Source organism: Myotis brandtii, unplaced genomic scaffold (genome assembly GCF_000412655.1).
Source record: "Myotis brandtii unplaced genomic scaffold, ASM41265v1 scaffold898, whole genome shotgun sequence".
NCBI lineage: Eukaryota > Metazoa > Chordata > Mammalia > Chiroptera > Vespertilionidae > Myotis > Myotis brandtii.
The window spans coordinates 2,196,128-2,215,331 of NW_005371683.1; the positions used below are offsets into that span (position 1 = coordinate 2,196,128).

Below are 19,204 nucleotides of genomic sequence, written 5' to 3' on the forward strand. Positions count from 1 at the left end.
ATAATATCTCAACAAAGCTGGGTGGGAAAAGGAATAACTGGTCTTTTCCCAGCCTCTTCCACTGGGCGAGAAGGAAGGATGAGCGCAGACCATCTGGGAAGGGGGAGGGAGAAACGGGGCTGTAGGGGACCTCTCCCCAGGACAACTGGAGGGCTTGCCTCTCTCCTGTCTTGTGTTGGGCTTTTGTAGACTCATTCTGGAGAATTCACTATGGCAACTGTGCCCGCAGTCACCAGGGAGGTGCGCGAGGCAGCGAGTTTCCTGAAACAGCCTGGCACGCCGGAATGTGTCGCGATGGACTCACCTCCTCGTTCAGAGAGGCGCTGTGGTCCCATGCTGGCCCTGCCACTTATGAGCTGGAGAAACTGCTCCATTTCTCCCTACCTCAGACTTCTCACCTGTCAGCTAAGGACAACACATACTTCGTGGATTAGCTGTGAGAATCACAGGACACGATGCCGGAAGGCACTCAGCTCTCTGCTGGGCACACGCCGCTGCTACTCCGGGAAGTTCTAAGAACTGAAAGGAGGCAGGTTTGCTAGAGGTCAGGGTAGGGCATGTGCAGCGCCAGATTGGGGGGCGTCCAGAGACCTGGGTTCTTCTTGCGACTCCTTTACCCACCTGCTGTGTGACCCTGACCAAGCGAGGGCCTGAGTTTCCGTGAACGGAACACAGAGGGGATGGACCCTCCAGGCTGGGGAAGGGCAGGGCGCTCCAGCTCTGGGCTCTGCCGGTGGTACTGGAAGAGACTGACAGCTCAGTCACCTGCCTGTGGCTCGGCAGAGCTTTAAAAACCCAGCGTCCTAGCGTAGATGTCAAGGCCATCTATTTATGGGTTCACCTTGCAGGAACTCCTCACCCACCAGCCCCGGGGATCAAAGTGGCAGGTGAGGCAGGGAGGAGAAGCGGTGGGAGAGAAATGAGCCTTCACCACTTCCTTGATAAGCAATTTCCTCAGCAGCCCCTCGTCTCCAGGGGGAGGGAGGGCCTTATCATGCTCCTTATTAGATTGTCTGCCTGGGCCTGTTAATGAGAATCTCCTTGAGCCAGCTGTACAGATGGTCTCCATGGAATAGTTCCTCTCACAACTCCCCTGCCCCCAACCCTGAGTGTCTCTGTGTTTGTGTTCCCCTCCCCACCGCCAATCACACACACATACTTGGGGCTACCGGGAGGACAGCAGGGGCCTTGTCCATCTTACTTCCGGGCCTACCCTATAGTTTCTCCTGGGCTTCTTTATCCAAAGTGCCCACTCCTCCGGGGCAGCTCCTATTGGTGAAGTGGGTGGGAGGGGGCTGAGACACCGGCAACTCTTCTCTAAGCTCTGCTAACTCCAGGCCCCAGGGCCTGGCTCCAGGGAGCTCCGTGGAGATTTCTCGGAGGCTGTGTAACTCTCCTACCCCTCCCCAGACATCTGTCACCTGGAGAGAGCCCAAGTCAACACTGGCATCATGTGGGCTCCAGCTATTCCTGGAATCACGGGACAGGGCACGGAGGTGGTGTGCCCACGTCTCAGCACAGGGATGCAAGACGTCCTGATAGGAGTGTCAGGGCTGTGCCAAAGGCGGTGGGTGCACCTCGAAATGCAGGGCCGAGGAGCATGCTGCCAGTCAGTGGGCCATCAAGAACGTACCACAGATACGGCTGATGGAGACACGGTGAGTTCAGCACGCCAAGCCCCTTACTCTGTGATTCTGAGGGCCAAGTGATGCCCCGCCCATAGGCAACAGAACGGCATGGATTTTACTTTGCAGCTCTGCTGTGGGAGAGCTGGAAGCCGCAGGAATCAGTGCCCGGTTCTCCCACAGCGGCATTCTAATGGGCTCTCTTTCAATGTCTCATGTAGCCACAGTCGTCTGCAAAATAATCCCCTCCCAACCGGCTCCCAGCCACCCGTCCTCCTGGTCAGTCCAGCCAAGAGGGCCTGGAGGGTCCAGCTCAGGAATGAGGCAAACAACCACCCACTCACTTGGTCCCTTTGATGGGCAAGTCAAGACCACAGAGGACACTCCGACGTCCAAACTCTGCCGCTTCTAGTCCCGCTCAGCAGGCTCCGGGCAGCCCGAGCCACAACCACAGCCGTGGAGACCGCTGCAGACTCACACTCTCACTCTCCAAAGCACCAGCCCGCCTGCTTCCATTTTGGGGAAACCCAGCTCTGCACCCGGAATCCAGTTTCCCCCTGACCCCCCAACCTTCTTCAGAAGTGGGTCTTAACTTCCCTCTGCCCCAAAGCGGGAGATTAAGAGAGAAAGGGGAACTCACGATCCATAGGAATCTCGATGGCCCCGCCCAGGCCGAGGAGGCAGAGGAGGACGGCTGCGTGGACCCAGGGTGGTGGCTGCGGCCTGGCCATCCTCAGCGCCGGGCCCCGCTCCCCGTGCCCCAGCCGGCGGGGTCTTGCTGCTTCCAGCTGCTCTGACTCAGCCTCCCAGACAGAGCTCAGCTGTGGAAAGAAATACGACAAGTGAGTTATTTCTTAAACTCATGGTTTGTTCTAGCAATCCTACGGGGCCGGCAGGATGCAAAGATCCCCTGGGTCACAGCCCACTGTTCTAAAATAGGGCTTCTTGCCCTGACTGGTTTGGCTCAGTGGATAGAGCGTCAGCCTGTGGACTGAAGGGTCCCAGGTTTGATTCAGGTCAAGGGCATGTACCTTGGTTGCGGGCACATCCCCAGTAGAGAGTGTGCAGGAGGCAGCTGATCGATGTTTCTCTCTCATCGATGTTTCTAACTCTCTATCCCTCTCCCTTCCTCTCTGTAAGAAATCAATCAAATATATTAAACATAAATAAATAAAATAGGGCTTCTTCACCTTGCACTTATTGACATTTGGGACCCAATAATTGTCCGTGTGGGGAACAGTCTTAGGTACTGTAAGATGTATAGCAGCGTCCTGGCCTCTACCCAAGAGATGCCAGCAGAGCCCACTTCTGCCACCAATCAAAAATGTCTCTGGACATTGCCAAGTATCCCCTGGGGGACAAGACACCCCGAGTTGAGACCACTGTTCTAGAAGGAAGGGCAACTCTGGATAGACCGGTCCTGAAAACAAGGACCCAGAGTCCTAGCACTGATGTCAAGGCCATCTATTTATGGGTTCACCTTGCAGGAACTCCTCACCTCCAGGACCCCTGGTGGAGCCCAGAGCTGGAGCGCCCTGCCCGTCCCAGCCTGGAGGGTCCATCCCCTCTGTGTTCCGTTCACGGAAACTCAGGCCCTTGCTTGGTCAGGGTCACACAGCCGGTGGGTAAAGGAGTCGCAAGAAGAGCCCAGGTCTCTGGACAACCCCCAATCTGGCACTCCACATGCCCCACACTAGCAAACCTGCCTCACATAACAGACCTGGCAGCTGAATCCCATTGGCCCAGCACCTGGAAGAGGCCATATACCTGTCCAGCAATAAACGCACCCATCTCACAGCTCCTCTGAAGCCCCCGTGCGGAGTGAGTCTGTGTTTGAATGTCTGGGGTCGGGGCCCAGAGATAAGATCACACGGATGTCCTTTGATCCAGGGAGAGGGACAAGGTGAAGGTGGCAGCACTGGGCATCAGGGGTTAGATGGGCGAAACTTGGTTGCTCAAAGGACTTTTTTTGTTGTTAATTCTCACCTAAGGACATTTTTTTTTCATTGATTTTTCAGAGAGAGAGTGGAAGGAAGGGAAGTGGCGGGGTGGGGGCGGGTGGGAGAGAGCGATATCAATGTGAGAGAGACACATCAATTGGTTGCCTCCTGCACATGCCCGACCAAGGCTGGGGATGGAACCTGCAACCCGGGTATGTGCCCTTGACCAGGAATCAAACCTGAGACCCTTCAGTGCATGAGCCGACACCCTAACCACTGAGTACACCGGCCAGGGCGCCCAAAGGACTTTTAAAACGTGCATGTTTTCTGCAGATGTTGTGTGCAGCTGAGGTGTGGCAGCCCCTGACGTGTCCCTTGAGAGGTACCGGCAGTGCTGAGATGATGGCCCAGGAGAAGGGGGCTCCAGGGGGCTGGCAGAATGAGCAACATTACGCCAGCCCAAGGTTTACATCCTCAAATAAGAAACCATTCCAGACCGAGAGGGGCAGGGGGTGAACGTGGTGGCCCGAGGAGCCTGGACTGGGTCCTGAAGAGACAAACCTTCTCCTTCCTCCTGAGGGACAAGATCAAGAACGGCCTACAGCTGACCCTCAGATGCAGAGCTTTAAGATCACCGAGGTTTTGAAACACGAGTCTTAAAAAACTGGTCCAGTTTGCTGTTCCACCATGAGGTCGGGTCAAACAGGATGAGAGCAGGTTTCCGAAGAATGTGTCCAGCTTTCCCGGACTAACAGCCACCTATCAAAATGGATACACTTCTATCCTCCTATCTGGCAGCAACTTGACGCCGGCTCTCATCTGTGCCCACCATCTCCCACCTCCCCCACTGAGGGTGTGGGGTGAGGAGCAGGGGGCAGGGCTCCAGGGCTTCTCCCTCTGAAGACCCGGAGGCTGAGGTGCCCCCGCTGTGCCAGAACTGGAGTGGGGGTGGCGGGGGTGGGGAGCTAAAGGATTCTGACTCGGATTTCAGCAGTTTCTCTCCTGGAAGCTGGGCCAACACCAGCCCCAACCTCAGGTATATCTCTGGGCTCCCTCCCCCTCCTCCCTCCCCATTGCTTCCCCCTCAGTGTTGGTCACCATCGTTTCATGCCAGTCACTGCAGAGAGACGTCAGTGGTCTCCCCGCTCTACTCTTGCCCCTCTGACTCATTCTCCACCCAGACCCAGAGTGGTCATCGCTCAAGTGCAAATATAAACCCTATGCCACTCCCCTAGTCAAACTCACTGGCTCACGACTGCCTGCAAGTTAGAGCGGAAGTCCTTGGCATGGCTCAGGGGCCCCGGATGACAGCCTCCGTGGCCTCTCGTGTCTCATCTCCCTCCCCTGCGTCTACGGGGCTTCTACCAGGTCTCTGCATGCATCACGCTCTGTCGTGCTGGCTGACTGCTGCACAGATTAACGTCTGTCTAGACCGCTCTTCGAACCTGCCCTCTCAGTAGCATTTGCTAGGTATGACTTACGTGCCCCTTGTCTGCACTCCTGAACACCATTTATGCCCCCTTATCAAAGCACTTGTCACTTAGTGTTCTTTCAGAAGCCACTCTTATTCCCCATAAAAAGGCTCTATAAGGGAGGTGCCTGGTCTCGGTTATTCCTAGACGCTCACAAGTGCCTAAACCATAGCAGGCACTCAAAAATATGTGATGGATGGATGAAAAATGGACGCGTGACTGATGGATGAAATAAACCACTCAGATCATGCGTGTTTTTAGAAACCTCATATTCCCCCAGAAAACCACCAGGTGGTACAGGAGAGCACATAATGTGGGCCCTTACAGCACACGGTGGAGGAAAACTCTCCCTCCCTACACAGGTATGCGCTCCGGCTGGGGAGCCACTCCGCTGGAGGAGGGCAGGGAAAGCAGAAAGTCTCCCAGGGAGGGACCCTCTGGCTAAAAGGCATCACAGAGGTCTTCCGTCTTCCTCCCGACTCTCTCAGGTGGTCCTTTTACTGTCTCAGAAAGTCTGCTGCCTCCTCTCTTGACTCACACCTCTCTTAAGGCCAGACCCAGGTTACCCAGCTGAAACCTCAGTGCTGAGAGCAGCGGCCCTGGGCAGGCGCAGCCCGCCTTCAGGGAGGACAGTGGGATGGCTCCAGTCTCGGCTCCTTGACCGCCAGGGAGCTGCCAAGCAGTCGGAGTGATGGGGAGAGGGATACCTTCTTCTGGGAATCTTGATGGAAAAAGGAAGCCAGAAGCTGTTCATTAACTAGAAACACGTTGGCAGGGGGGGAAAAAGCCCAATTATTTAGGGTGCTTTTAACTCACAATTTAAAATCACAGCAGAAAAAGAACACAGAGTCAATCACCTTTAGCTGTTTCACAATTCTCCCTGGGACCCATTTTCTCCCAATAAATTCTTAAAAGTGAAGGGGGTTTAGGAATTATTTAGCTTCATGCTTTTCAGACGAGGAAACGAGAGTCCGGAAAGGGACAGGATTTGCTCGAGGTTACACAGCTGGTTAGTGGAAAAGCGAAGAAAAGAACCCAGCTCTCCTGACTTCTGCCCAGGGTTTTCCCACCCAATTTCCCTAGTAAAGTTACTATTTAAAAAAGAAATATATATTTTGGCAGTTTCTCAAAATATTACCACAGGAGCCCGTATTTCTACTCCTAGGCATATACCCCAAAGAATTACAAACAGGTTCTCAAATAAGTCCGTGTACACACATGTTCACACCAGCATCATTCACGATAGCCAAAGGGTGGAAACAGCCCAAAGACCCATCGAGGGGAGACTAAATCAACAAATTTCATCATATACTAGTATGTACCATGACGTATTACTCAGACATAGAAAGAAATGTTCTGACACATGCTACCATGTGGATGACCCCTGAGGGCATTATGCTCTCTGAGAGAATGATTTTATTTATATGAAATATCCAAAACAGATAAATCCATAGAGACAGGACACAGAGTGGCGGTTACCAGAGGCAGAGGGGAGGGGGGTGGATAGGTACAGGGTTTCCTTGTGGCGTTACGATAATGTTTGGAACCAGACAGAGGTGATGGCTGCACACATTGTGAATATACTAAATACCCCTGAGTTGTTCACTTTAAAATGGTTAATTTTATGATATGTGAATTTTGCCTTAATAAAGAAATATGTAAATAGCATGGATCTCTAAAATGTATGTGAATTTTGCCTTAATAATAAAGAAATATGTAAATAGCATGGATCTCTAAAATGTGCTCATAAAGATTAAAGAGCAGAGGATGAGGAGGGTGGCTTATTCCACGCGGTCATATAGGCGCCCTCAGTGCCCCAAGCCGGGTCCCCTCAGCCTATCTTGTACGTAGCTTGCAATCCTTCCTGGACATTCTGAGGAAATTTCTTTCCAAGTCAAGAAAGGGAGAGTCAACAGCTGTCTGGGCACAGGGATGAAGGGGCTGTGCACAAAGAACCCAATGCAGAGGGGGGACCCTTTGGATATTTATAACATCATTCTCGGGCCATACAAAATCATCAACTTACAAATTAGCCTGCTCTATTTGGTCAAACATTTAATTAACTCACCCCTAATGCCTTGGCAGGGCCAGACCACATGATTTGGAGGGTCTTATATGGCCTGAGGGCCGGATGTTCCCCACCCCTGCCCTAGAACCTCTGTTATCTTACATGAGGATGCTTCTCACACTCAGGCAACCTCCTTGAACTGAAGGCCTTTAACACTGTGAGAGATTCAAATGCGAAATGGCTGAGATGGGACCCAGAAAAGCCTGGGTGATGATCAACCATTGGTGGGGCCCCTGTCAAGTCTGAGAGCATTGGCTGAGCAGCAAGATGGCCTGGGTCTGAATCTGCTCCCCACCCACAAGGTGGAGGCCCCGTATTGGACCTTAGAAGGCCTGTATTTCTCATCTGAAAACCGCGGGTACCACAGCACTATTGCAGAGGGCTGCTGTGATGACGTAGCATACACTTTCTATAGAAATCACTCAGCAAAGTGTGGGTTGCAGAGTAAAGGCTTAATACGTGCTCATTGTTGCCCGTGAGTGGGCTTTGAATTTGCAGGGATGTAGGAAGGTTCTGGCTACCTACACGTCATGACCAATAGCAACAGCAAGTTATAATTCTCCATCCATCCCAGCCTACCTTTCCGTCTTTCCTTTTATGGGGTCCTGGCTTGCTTGCTTTCCCTGGATTGGGGGCCCCTGGTGCTGGTTCCACAAGCTGTCCCTGGCAGATGGACGGCAGGCCTACAGCTCCCACGGCCCCATTCTGGGCAGGCCGCTCTGGTGGTCACAGCACGCCAGACGTGATGGGGAGAAAGGGCTGGTGACCCAGAGAGTGGCTCAGCTGCCAGCTCCATGTCCCCTGGAGCAGAACCACCTTGCACTTTGGGGTGGCAGTCAGCGCACCATTCATCACTTCACAGATCTGGTAGCAGGCACCAGTCTAGAGCAGCAGTCGCCAACCGGTGGTCCGCGAGGTCCGAAAGGTTGGCGACCGCTGGTCTAGAGAACACACACGGGGACAGCAGAGGTTTCTTTGGTCCGATGGAGCTCACAGGCCAGCAGGGGAAGACAGGGAAAAAACACTGAAAAAAAAAATCAGGCCATCGGTGCAACAAAGAACCCAGGATCCCCTGCACACGATGCTCACAGAGGCGTTACCCATATTGCTGGAATTTGGAAACAACCAAGATGTCCTTCAGTAGGTGAGTGGATAGATAAGTAAACTGTGGTACATCTACACAATGGAATATTATTCAGCACTAAAAAGAAAGGAGCTATCAAGCCACGGAGGAACCTTAAATGCCTATGACTAAATGAAAGAAGGCAACCTGAGCCAGCCGGAGGGGCTCAGTTGGTTGAGTGTCGTTCTGTGCACTGAAAGGTTGCTGGTTCAATTCCCTGTCAGGGCACACATCTGGGTTGTGGGTTTGCGAATGGGAGGCAACCGATGGATGTTTCTCTCTCACATCGATATCTCTCTCTTTTTCCTTTCCTCTCTCTAAGCATGCCCTTGAGTGAGGATTTTAAAAGAAGGCAATCTGGAAAGGCTACACACTGTATGATTCTAGCTGTATGACATTCTGGAAAAAGCAAAACTATGGAGACAGTAAAAGACCAGTGGTTGCCAAGGGCTGGGAGGATGGAGGAACAGCAGAACACAGAGATTTTCAGGGCAGTGGAGCTCTTCTGTATGATACTATAATGAAGGATGCATGTCATGATACCTTTGTCCAAACCCATAGAATATACAACACCAAGAGTGAACCGTAATGTAAACTATGGTCTCCAGGTGATAATGGAGGGTCCATGTAGGTTTATCAATTTAACAAATGTACCAATTCGATGGGGATATTGATACTGACTGTGGATGTGTGGGGGTGGGAGGATATGGGAAATCTCTCAATTTTGCTGAAAGTGCTCTAAATAATCACATCTATTAAAAAAAAAAAAAGAAACCACAATAGGGTGATGTGATAAAGGGAAGTGAATGGTTAGGGAAGGAGCCATTGTGAAGATGGCTCAGAAAACCATGCCAGGCAGGGACCCATGCTTATGCAGAGGCCGGGCGACAGGAAGCAGATGGAAACGAGCAGGGACCTGAAGCCAGTGTGGCTGGAGCGTGGAGGGACCAGTTCGATGGGGATATTGACAATGACTGTGCATGTGTGGGGGGGAGGATATGGGAAATCTCTCAATTTTGCTGAAAGTGCTCTAAATAATCACATCTATTAAAAAAAAAAAAAGAAACCACAATAGGGTGATGTGATAAAGGGAAGTGAATGGTTAGGGAAGGAGCCATTGTGAAGATGGCTCAGAAAACCATGCCAGGCAGGGACCCATGCTTATGCAGAGGCCGGGCGACAGGAAGCAGATGGAAACGAGCAGGGACCTGAAGCCAGTGTGGCTGGAGCGTGGAGGGCACGCGGCAAGTCACGATCAGAGAGGGAGGCAAGGGCGGATCACAGAGGGCATCGAGGGCCAATGTAAGGAGTTTAATTATATGCTAAACAGGGTTTACGCACTGCGGTGTCTGTTTGGCTGCTCAGTGGAGAGAGGGATGTGGAGGAGGGGGCAGTGGAAGCATGGGGGCCCTTTAGGAGGCCCTGCAGCCTCTGGGGTGAGGCCAGACCCTTAGCTTCCAATCCCAGAAATGCCTCCACCATTTCAGTGAAGTTACTCAATGCAGCAGCCTCCTGGCCACCCTGGGCTGCACACAGTGTTCAGGGCGATGAGGAGGGAGCCAGAGGACTTCGTAAGAATCTTTTAGTGCTGGGTTTTCACACTGGGTCCAAGGAGCAAGCAGGTGGGTTCTAGGAGGTGCCTCAGGGGCTTCTCCATGGGAAGGAGGATTTGGGGAGGGAGGAGCAGGTGGGACGCTCTCTGCCCCACTTCTCACCAGAGCTGCTTCACAGCCCCTGCTTTTACATTGGGGTTTTGCATAAAGTTTTATTTTGAAGGATTCTATTAGTAAAACAAAGAACTGAAAACTGTTGTACAACAGTCTATAAATTTTCCAATGCAGACCCTGCGCCCCACAGCAATCATGCAACAGCAAGGCAGGGTGTGAGGAAGAGCACCCCAGGCTCTTCTTGTGAGGACACCAGCCCTATTGGATCAGGTTCCACCCCTCTGATCTCATTTAACCTTAATCGCCTTTAAAGGCTCTATTTCCAAACACAGTCACATTGCAGGTTAGGGCTTCAACACAGGGATTTGGGGAGATACAATTCAATCAATAATCGTACACATATTTTTCTTTGGAGAATTCATCTCTACCCTTTCTCAGAGTGACCCTGCCCTGGTTTTGATTAGTTTAAGCCCATTAGCATTCCCTACCCTCTCAACCCTATGAATGATTTAAGAATAGGCATCTAATCCAGCAAGAGGCAGTGTGATTCATGGAGAATTTTGCTGGGACTGCTGGGAAAATTGACCCTCTCTTCTGAAAAAGCCCCGGTGAGGAACTCTCATAAGGGGAGAGGATGGTGGGAGGCGGGGTCTCCATGTGCAATGTGAGGATGATCCAACACTATGAAGGCAGAGGGGACAGAGGAAACCAGATCCTGCCTGTCGCCGAGTTACTGGTCTCTACCAGGCCACCAGTTCCCGAGCCAAGCCGTACTGGTGGACTTTTAAATTACACATGTGTTTACATTAACAATGCCCTTTGCTTTTTAAGCCACTTGGAGTTGAGTTTTCTATCACTTGCAACTGATTGCAACCTTGGCATATCAGGACGACACTCTAACCAACTGAGCTACCCGACCAGGGCGAACGTTTGTTTTTTAAAGAGAGATCCGGACTTCCGATTGTACTCATCCAGTTCCCATCCCCTCCTCATCCAACCACACGCCAGCCCTGCCACTGGACCCCTGACGGCCAAATCCAGTGTTCTTAGCTTTTATCCCGCCAGGCCTGTTGGAGGCACTAACAGCTGGCAAACACTCCATCCACCCCTCCTAGCACTGCTTCCTTCTTGGCCTCTGACACACCACTCAGGGGCCTCCTCTTCTCTCTGGCTCTTCCAGCTGCCATGGCAGCCCTGGTCACAATGGATCCTCTTCTTCTGCCTGATGTTCTCAGTGGCTCTGCAGGGGTCCTGTCCCCCCATCTCTATTCCCCAGCTCTGTTGGTGGCACTCAGCCCGGTAATTTAAGGCCGATGTAGGGAATCTCTCCGAAATCCCACCTCTTCTCATCCCCAGGCACCAAGGCCCTTGGCTTCCCAGTGTCTCTCATTCCCCCTCTCCACGCTCCCACCCATCTAACCCTTGATATGTATCGAGTCGCATGGGCTACTGCCATCACTTCCCATCTGGTCTCCTTCCTACCCATTCTCTGTGTTGCCATTACAGTGATTTGTCTAAATCCCCATCTGATCATGTCTGTGCCCCGCTGAAAGCTCTTTCATTATCACCCCATCAATCTGTTAAGATCAAATCCAAGCTCCCACGTGTACCATCAAAGGCTCTTGGAGATCAGGCTCCTGCAGGCCTCTCCAACCCCATCCAAACCCTAAATGCTCCCTAATTGAATGACATGTCATTTTCTAAGCAAGCCACTCCATTTACTATCTCCATACTTTACATGTGCCTGAAAAGGCCTTCGCTCCTTGTCATGTGATTAATTCCTACTCAATCTTCAAGACACCGCTGTTCAGACATCTTCTGCTCAGTGAGGAATTCCCTGTGCTCCCCGTGCCCACCCCCCAGCGGAGCTGAGTCCATCCCACTGTACCTTAAACCTGCCTCTACACCCAGGGCACTCAGCGCACTGTGGTAAGACCAATGCCTAAAGTAAAGGTCGAAGACCCTTTATGTAACTACTAGAGGCCCAGCGCACGAAATCGTTCGCGGGTAGGGTCCCTAGGCCTAGCCTGCGATCAGGGCCATCTTTCGCCCGCTCGCCAGTCCTCAGTCCACCTGCCACCTCCACCCACCGTAGTTCCCCATTGGCCGGGAGATGGATCTGAGTCTGTGGGCCTGGGTGGGGGCGGGGGGAGGACCAAGAGGTGTCTGCTCGCCAGTCCCCAATCCTGCCCCGCTGCCACCCACCCAGGTTCCCCATGGTTCCCCATTGGCCATCCAGCTATGGGAGCCTGCAGGCTGGGGGGAGGGACCCAGAGGTGGTCAATGCACCTCATAGCGACTGGTCAATCGGTCGGTCCAGTTGTTGGCTTTTTACATATATAGATTTTAGGCCTTGTGAGACATACCGTGTCTATCGCAACTACTGAACTTTATGATTGTAAAGTGAGAGCAGCCATGGACAGGAAGTGGGCCTGCATACGTTCCAGTAACACTTTATTCACAAAGCAGGCAGTGGGCTGGAAGTGACTCAGTGTGCTTACCACTGGCTTAAACTTCCTCCCTCTTTGTGGAATCCTTGGGGCTCAGACCAGGCCCTGTCTTCTTGTGTCCCCAGTGCTGGGCATGGTCCTTGGCCGGGAGTAGCTACGGAATGGAAGATCCAAGTAAAGGTCTCAATCCTGCCACTTACTTTTTGTAAATTACTTGCTTTCCAAGCCTTTTCTTTTTTGAAACTTCAAAAATGAAAACAAGTGTTCCTGTTTTGCCTGCTTCAGATGGATAAAATGGATAATAATGAGATAAAGACAGATAAAGGTGAGATCAAATGGCAATGCACAGGAACAGGAAGAATGAAACAAATGTGAGTTTGACTATTCTTAGTGTAGTCCTTCCTGATGAGCCCAAGTGACTCCACCAAGACTTTATGTTTGTTCCAAACAGCTCGTAAACTTAAGTCCAAGGGTGGGCCTGTGGTCTGACCAACAGGTGCTGGTCGGGGGTTAGCCACAGGCCACCCTGCCCTACAGCATCCTCCTGCTCTGGGAGCGAGCACAGGGGTGACCATGTCTCCTCTCACTGCCATGCCACTCGCCTTCTCCCAGATTCCAGATCTACAGCTGCCCTCGCACAGGTGTGAGAGAGAGTATGTGAGACAGAAGGACGGCTTAACGGTCTCCGGGGGCTCGCTGGGATTAGAGAGTTTCTGGGTTAGAATCAACAGGATCTGATGACTGACAGGCAGTGGATGAGAAGGATGGCATCTAAATTTCTAGGTTGGGCAAGTGAATTAGGATGATGCTAATAATTAACATAAAAATACAGAAAGGGGCCCAGCTGGCATGGCTCAGTGGTTGAGCATCAACCTTATGAACCGAGGTCAAAGTTCGATTCCCGGTCAGGCACATGCCCAAGTTTCAGGCTCAATCCCCAGTGTGGGGCGTGCAGGAGGCAGCCGATTCTCTCTCATCATTGATGTTTCTATCTCTCTCTCCCTCTCCCTTTCTCTCTGAAATCAATAAAAAATATATTTTAAAAACTACAGAAAGGGGACTAACTCTGGTGGTGGTTGAGGTATAGGGAGATCATAGCCTTGGAACTAAACGGGTTCAGTTTAAAAGGCTCAGAGCCATGAACAAAACAGTTGTGCGGGTCCTCGGAGGCTGTGCTCCTGAATGAATGAACGCCCAAGGACACAGCAGAGGAGCCCTGTGGAGCCACATGCCAGCAATTAGTTCTCAGAATAAACGATCAAGTGCCTGGAATAGTACTAGAGGTCCAACAAGAAACACATTCACACACCACTGCCACAGGGTATTGTGGGGGAACGGAGATACTAAAAGCCCAACGGAGCCAACACAGAACGCAGGCCTTCTGCAAGACAAAAACAAAACACCAACAACGCAGCAGGGCTGCTGGTGATAGCTGCCTGGAAGCAACCTGCTCAGAAATCAGAGAGAGGAGCTGAGACAAAGGAGGACATCGAGGGACATCAAAATAAGGCGTGGGAAGGGCCAGGCGGGCGAGATCTGAACAGCTCAGATGTGTCCCACGGGGCAGGCAGGCAGGCTCGAACCCAGGACTCGGGTGTAAGGTATTTCTCAAGTACTCTGTTCCCAACACAAGCCGATTAACAGTTGCAAATGGTTTATACGTAACTATAGTCAGAGTGGCTCAGGCTACCTCCGTAATAGTCACACTCTCTTTCCATTTTCTTTCTTGAAGACTAGAGGAAGAGCAGTGCGCCCTGGCGTGGCCACCCTCTATCCTATTTGTCCTGCAGAAAAGGGGGGCTGGCCTAAGATGCAAACTCCAGTTTCTGCGGAGCATGCTGGGACCTGGTTCCCGCCTGTGACCAGGTGACCTAGCTCCCACCTCCTGCGGCCCGTCTCCCGCAGCATCTGCAGGCGTGTTTCAGCCTCGCATCACTCCCCAAACAGGCCGCCTCCCCTTTGACCATCTTTGCTCCCCCTTTGCCTGGGATGGAAACATGAGTCCCTTCTTTCTCTACTGTGCCAATTCCCTTCTTCGCCAAGACCTTACTCGGCGATCCTCCTTGTGGCTGACTCCACACGCCCACACCCTCTGTCCCAGCGGTCATTTCCTTCTCCTGTGGGATTAGTTGTACTCATGCCATCTCCTGCCTCAGACTCTGAATTTCTTGAGCTCAGAGTCCATGTCTTGTCTCTCTCTGTAGTGAGAAAGTATAATAAATATTCATGGGATGAGTGAACAGCCATCTCATCAGACACTTCCCATTACCAGGAGATATTTATCCCACCAACAAATCAGTATATTATGAACCCTTGGTTAATAACCCATATGACAGAACTGTTGTTACAGGAGAAGCCTGAGGAGTAAATACCAGCAGTAACCCACACTGACAATATCTATTCAGCATCCTCTGGCGCAAACCCTGTCCCTGCTCAGCAGACACACCCGTCTCCTCTTCCTGAAATCCCTCCCTCACTCCCTCCGACCTTCCTGTCTAACCAGGTCAGGGCCACCCAGTTTTCTCACCCTGCAGGCGGCTTCTCAGAATCCAGGGATTCAGCTGCTCCAGGCACTGCCCCAGAACTGCCATCACCTCATTCCCCCCTCCCCTGTCCCTCATCCTGAGGGTCTCCGTTAGCTGCTCTGGGTTCTGAAGTCCACTTTCAGAAGAGGGATTGTCCAGACACGGGCACTATGGGGGGCCCTCCTTCCCCACCCCCACCCCCCTCTTGCCCTCTGACACCCCTGTCATCTCCCTCCGTCTCTCATCGAGGAACGATGCAACAGATGCTGACCCGATCCTCCTCCACTGCCTCCACTCACAGGCATCTGAAGGGGGGGGGGCGTTCCTTGGAAACTCAAAATGCCTCCTATTGATGATCATTAGCCCGCCCCAAAGAGACCGAGAGCCAAGCAAGGAGGAGAAAGACAGGCATCTCTGGAAGAGGGTAAGACCAGGACAAGAAGCAGCAAGGAGCTCCCTGAATTTCCCTTCAGAGAGCACCTGCCAGAGAATTACGTCTCCCCAATCTCCCCTTCACCCCCAGGAAATGAGCCGTGTCTCAGCATCTTTAAGAAAAGTCTGTCTGCCCATGCAATCCTCCCACCTCTGCCTTCGACACCGAAAGACTCTCCAGGGCACAAGGACTTGACAGCCAGGAAAGCACTCACCAGCCTGTGTCTAGTCCCTGCCCGTGCCCAGGAGACACCCAGCTTCCTCGCCTGTGTGGGTGCAACCAGTTGTCTTCTGGGCTTTTCCAAGAGCCAAGGAAACCTCACGAAGGGGATTTAACTCTCCCTTCCCCCTCCTCCCTTCTCAGGGTTGGAAGCGGGTGGTCTCCATCTGCTCTGTGGCTGTGTTTCAAGCTTGGCTCCTTTTCACGGCCACGGGGAGGGGTCTGGGAGGAGTGAGGGGCTGTGTGTAACCAGTGATGGCAATCTGCTTGGTGGTGGTGGCAGGGGCACCCGGCAGGCCTGGCTCCTCCGCTCAGTCTCAGCTAAGTTGGGGGTCACAGGAGTATGGGTGTATGTTGGGGGGCGGGGAGATGATAATATCAGGTGGCCCTGATTCCCATCTGAGGAGGAGGTGGAGTTGGGGGGAGGTTAGAGATTTGGCTGAAAACAGCTATTTCCTGCTCAATACCCAGAACTAATCTGTAGGTTGAAACCTGAGCCACTAGGCTATTGAGTTGAAGATAAAGGGCAAGGAGGGAGGGGGTGAGAAAGAAGAATGGGGAGGAGACCTTTCTATCAAGGTGATGATCACCACGTATATCTAGTGTCCCGACCAGGCTCTTTAGGGGCACAAAACACTCACAGAGTGGCCTGGTATTCAAGACGCAGGGCGGGCTGAGACTCCACACGGAGGCTGCACCCATCGAACAGTGCAGCCACTTCAGGAGTGGGAGGTCACATGTCTGCCACGGCATAGAGCTGGACGCAGGGACATGCTCGCCCTTTTTCATAACTGTGTGTGTGGGTGGACCACGAGGCTGCCAGCCGTCTGCTTGCAGTGCGCCGTCGGGCTGTTATCTTTATTTTTCCGCATTACAACGCCGCTGCGTTGCACATCCTGTGGGCACAGCCTGATGTTGGAAGGGAGTGGGTTGTTGCATCGCTCAGTCTCTCTGATCGCAGGCCAACTGGAGCCTGGCACATCTCATCCTGGCATAGCAAGGGAGCCAGCAGTATACAGGTGGCCTGGTCCACAGCCTGGCACTGGGCACGCTGCGAAGGACGTGTCAGTGCTACGATCGGGCCGATTTCTAGGGTTCTTTGGGGCTGTGCGTTTCCTCATTACTATTGTTTAATCATTCATCCCCCGAGGGGCAGGAGAGGAAACAGACAAGGAACGGAGACTCTCACATGTACTCGGTGCAGCTGCCGATTGGCCGATCTAACGGGCTGTGCAGGGCTGGCTTGAACTCCGTGCGTGTCTGTGAATTTCCATTTTTCAGGCTCCACTCAGAGGCCCTGCTCATGATTAACTGAGTTCTCACCAGTCTCATTCCTGAGACAGATGTGCAGGTACAGATGATTGGGAAAAACACACACCAGCAGTTAACGTGCAGGGCATGCAGACAGCTTCCACCTCAGTCATCAGCAAAAAATCCAACAGACACGAGGAAAACTGGTCTGAGAGGAAGAGCAGGAGACGACCCCCACTTCCGGAGGAACTGTGGCCCCTGTGGGAAACGAGGAGCCCCACCTCCAGCTCAAGATCCTCGCTTCTCCCCTGAGGGAGAGAGTGTCACAGCAATTACACGCATCTTTCTTCCCAGCTGGGAGAGGGTGGTGATGCTCAGCCCCTCTCGAAGGGGTGGGAAAGACACCAGAAAGCAGCAGCTGCCTCCCAGGGTAGCAGCAGCTGCCATTAAAGGGAAGTGGCTCAGAGGAGCTGGAGGGGAAGTGATCATAATCCTCCTTGACGGGCCTCAGGGGTGGGGCCCGAGAGTTGGGAAGGGTCAGAAGGAGGGACCCCGGAAGAGAGAAAGTGGAGACTGAAGACAGAAGGCCAGGAACGGAGGCTTGGAATTCATATAAAAAGACCGAGAAGTCCTCAAAAGGTGGCCCACAGAGTTATCATAGGGCCCACAGTTCCATCCTGCGTATTTACCCAAGATAACTTAAACCATATGTCCACATGAAAACTTGTACACGAGTGTTCACAGTAGCATCATTGATAACAGCCCAGAAGTGGAAGCAACCCAATGCCCATCGATGGAAGAATGAATAAATAAAATGTGTCCTATCTATATATTGGAATATTATCCAGCCGTAAAAAGAATGAAATACTGCACCTGCTACAACATGTATGAACTTGAAAACATCATGCTAAGTGATGATGCTGGATGATTCCGTTTATATAAAGGGAGAGGAGTAGGCAAATCTGTAGAGCTAGAGGGTAGATTAGTGATTGCCTGGGGCTAGAGAAGACCAAGGTGGGGGGAGGGGACACTGCTAAAGGGTATGAGTTTTTTGAGGGGGGGAGGTAAAGAAAATGTTCTAAAATTAAGCGTAGTGATGAATATGCTAAAGATCACAGAGTTGCACACTTAAATCAGTGAACTGTATGTGAATTATACCTCAATAAAGGTGTTGTTTAAAATATTAATGAGAAAAAAAAAGAATTACATTAGGACTTGGAAGACTTTGTCATGAAATTGTAATACCTCAAACAGGAAAGTGAAGTTCTTCCATCACGGCAGCCATTCAAGGGCAACAGCCACGGCTCTGTGCTCTCATGGCCGTGGCCTCAACAAGGGCCACAAGGGACCAAGAAGGTGAGCAAGCCAGGTACAGCCACCTCCTATGGGATATGGTTGAAGGGTGCACCACAGAGCTGCTCACAGCCTCCACGGACAAGAGGGCAGAAGCTAATCAAGAAAAGGGTGGGGATCTCAACTGTAATTGGAAACCAAAACAAAATAAATGAGAGAGAGAGGGGGGGGGGAAGGGAAGGGAAGGGAAAAGAAAAGAAAAGAAAAGAAAAGAAAAGAAAAGAAAAGAAAAGAAAAGAAAAGAAAAGAAAAGAAAAGAAAGGAAATATAAAGGAAAAACAAAACCAAAAGAATGGGGACACACATCCCAACCAAGAGGAAGGGAGAGGAGCTGACCAGGGTCCTGGCGGCCTGCGGGAGGCAGCAGCTGCTGAGCCCCATCCCCTCTGTGTAATAAAACCTTCTCAGATAAAAAGGGAAAGTAAATGCTTACATTCATACAGGCAGTTTCAAATGTTCAAAGGAATTTACGAACTCAGTTTAGTAACGGAATCAAACAAGTGATTGTTAAAATGTATGAGATTTATGAAGAGAATTGAAAAATCTGTCAGTTTAAATGAAAAGGTTTGGGGGTTTTTTACTTTAATATATTGAATACTGACTTTTTTTTTTTAAAAAAAGGCCCAGGGCTAAGTTCTTGTATGCCACCTTGAGTAAGTCACAAACTCTACACATCAGAATGCTGCAGGAAGAACGGCCCGAAACCACACTCTCTGGGCCCCAGGAGCTTCCTAATAAAGTCGTTGTGCAAAGCCTTTCCTTCAAACCAGCGTCCTCACCCCAGGCACTGACCAAGGGGCTCCCAGGCTCCCTGAGTGAGGCGTCCACTTAGAGTCAGGCCACTGTCCATCTGCTCACGATGTCACTCATGCTAAGCTGCTTATTCCAACCTCTGATTCCAAGCCTGGTTTCAATAGACTAAGGATCTAAAGCCATTTGAAAACCATCCACTGAGCTAAAGCAGGAAAAACAATGAGGGGCAAGACGACAGGAGAAGCTTGGGGTGGGGGAAGGAGAGATGACCACCCCTTACCCAGACCATGAACTTCTTTTATTTAAAAAAAGGATTTTTCTTTAA

At 51.6% G+C, this 19,204-nt stretch overlaps 1 protein-coding gene across 24 annotated transcripts in view; it reads right to left on the minus strand.

Moving 5' to 3' along the window:
* NFASC (neurofascin) overlaps window positions 1–19,204 on the minus strand; it is a 188,582-nt gene that overhangs the window by 76,253 nt on the left and 93,125 nt on the right. For all 24 annotated transcript variants that reach the window (XM_014532554.1, XM_014532541.1, XM_014532553.1 and 21 more), the window contains one exon: window positions 2,266–2,446. In XM_014532554.1, coding sequence (XP_014388040.1) covers window positions 2,266–2,356 — 91 coding nt within the window. In that variant the 5' untranslated portion in view covers window positions 2,357–2,446. The remainder of the gene's footprint in view (window positions 1–2,265; window positions 2,447–19,204) is intronic.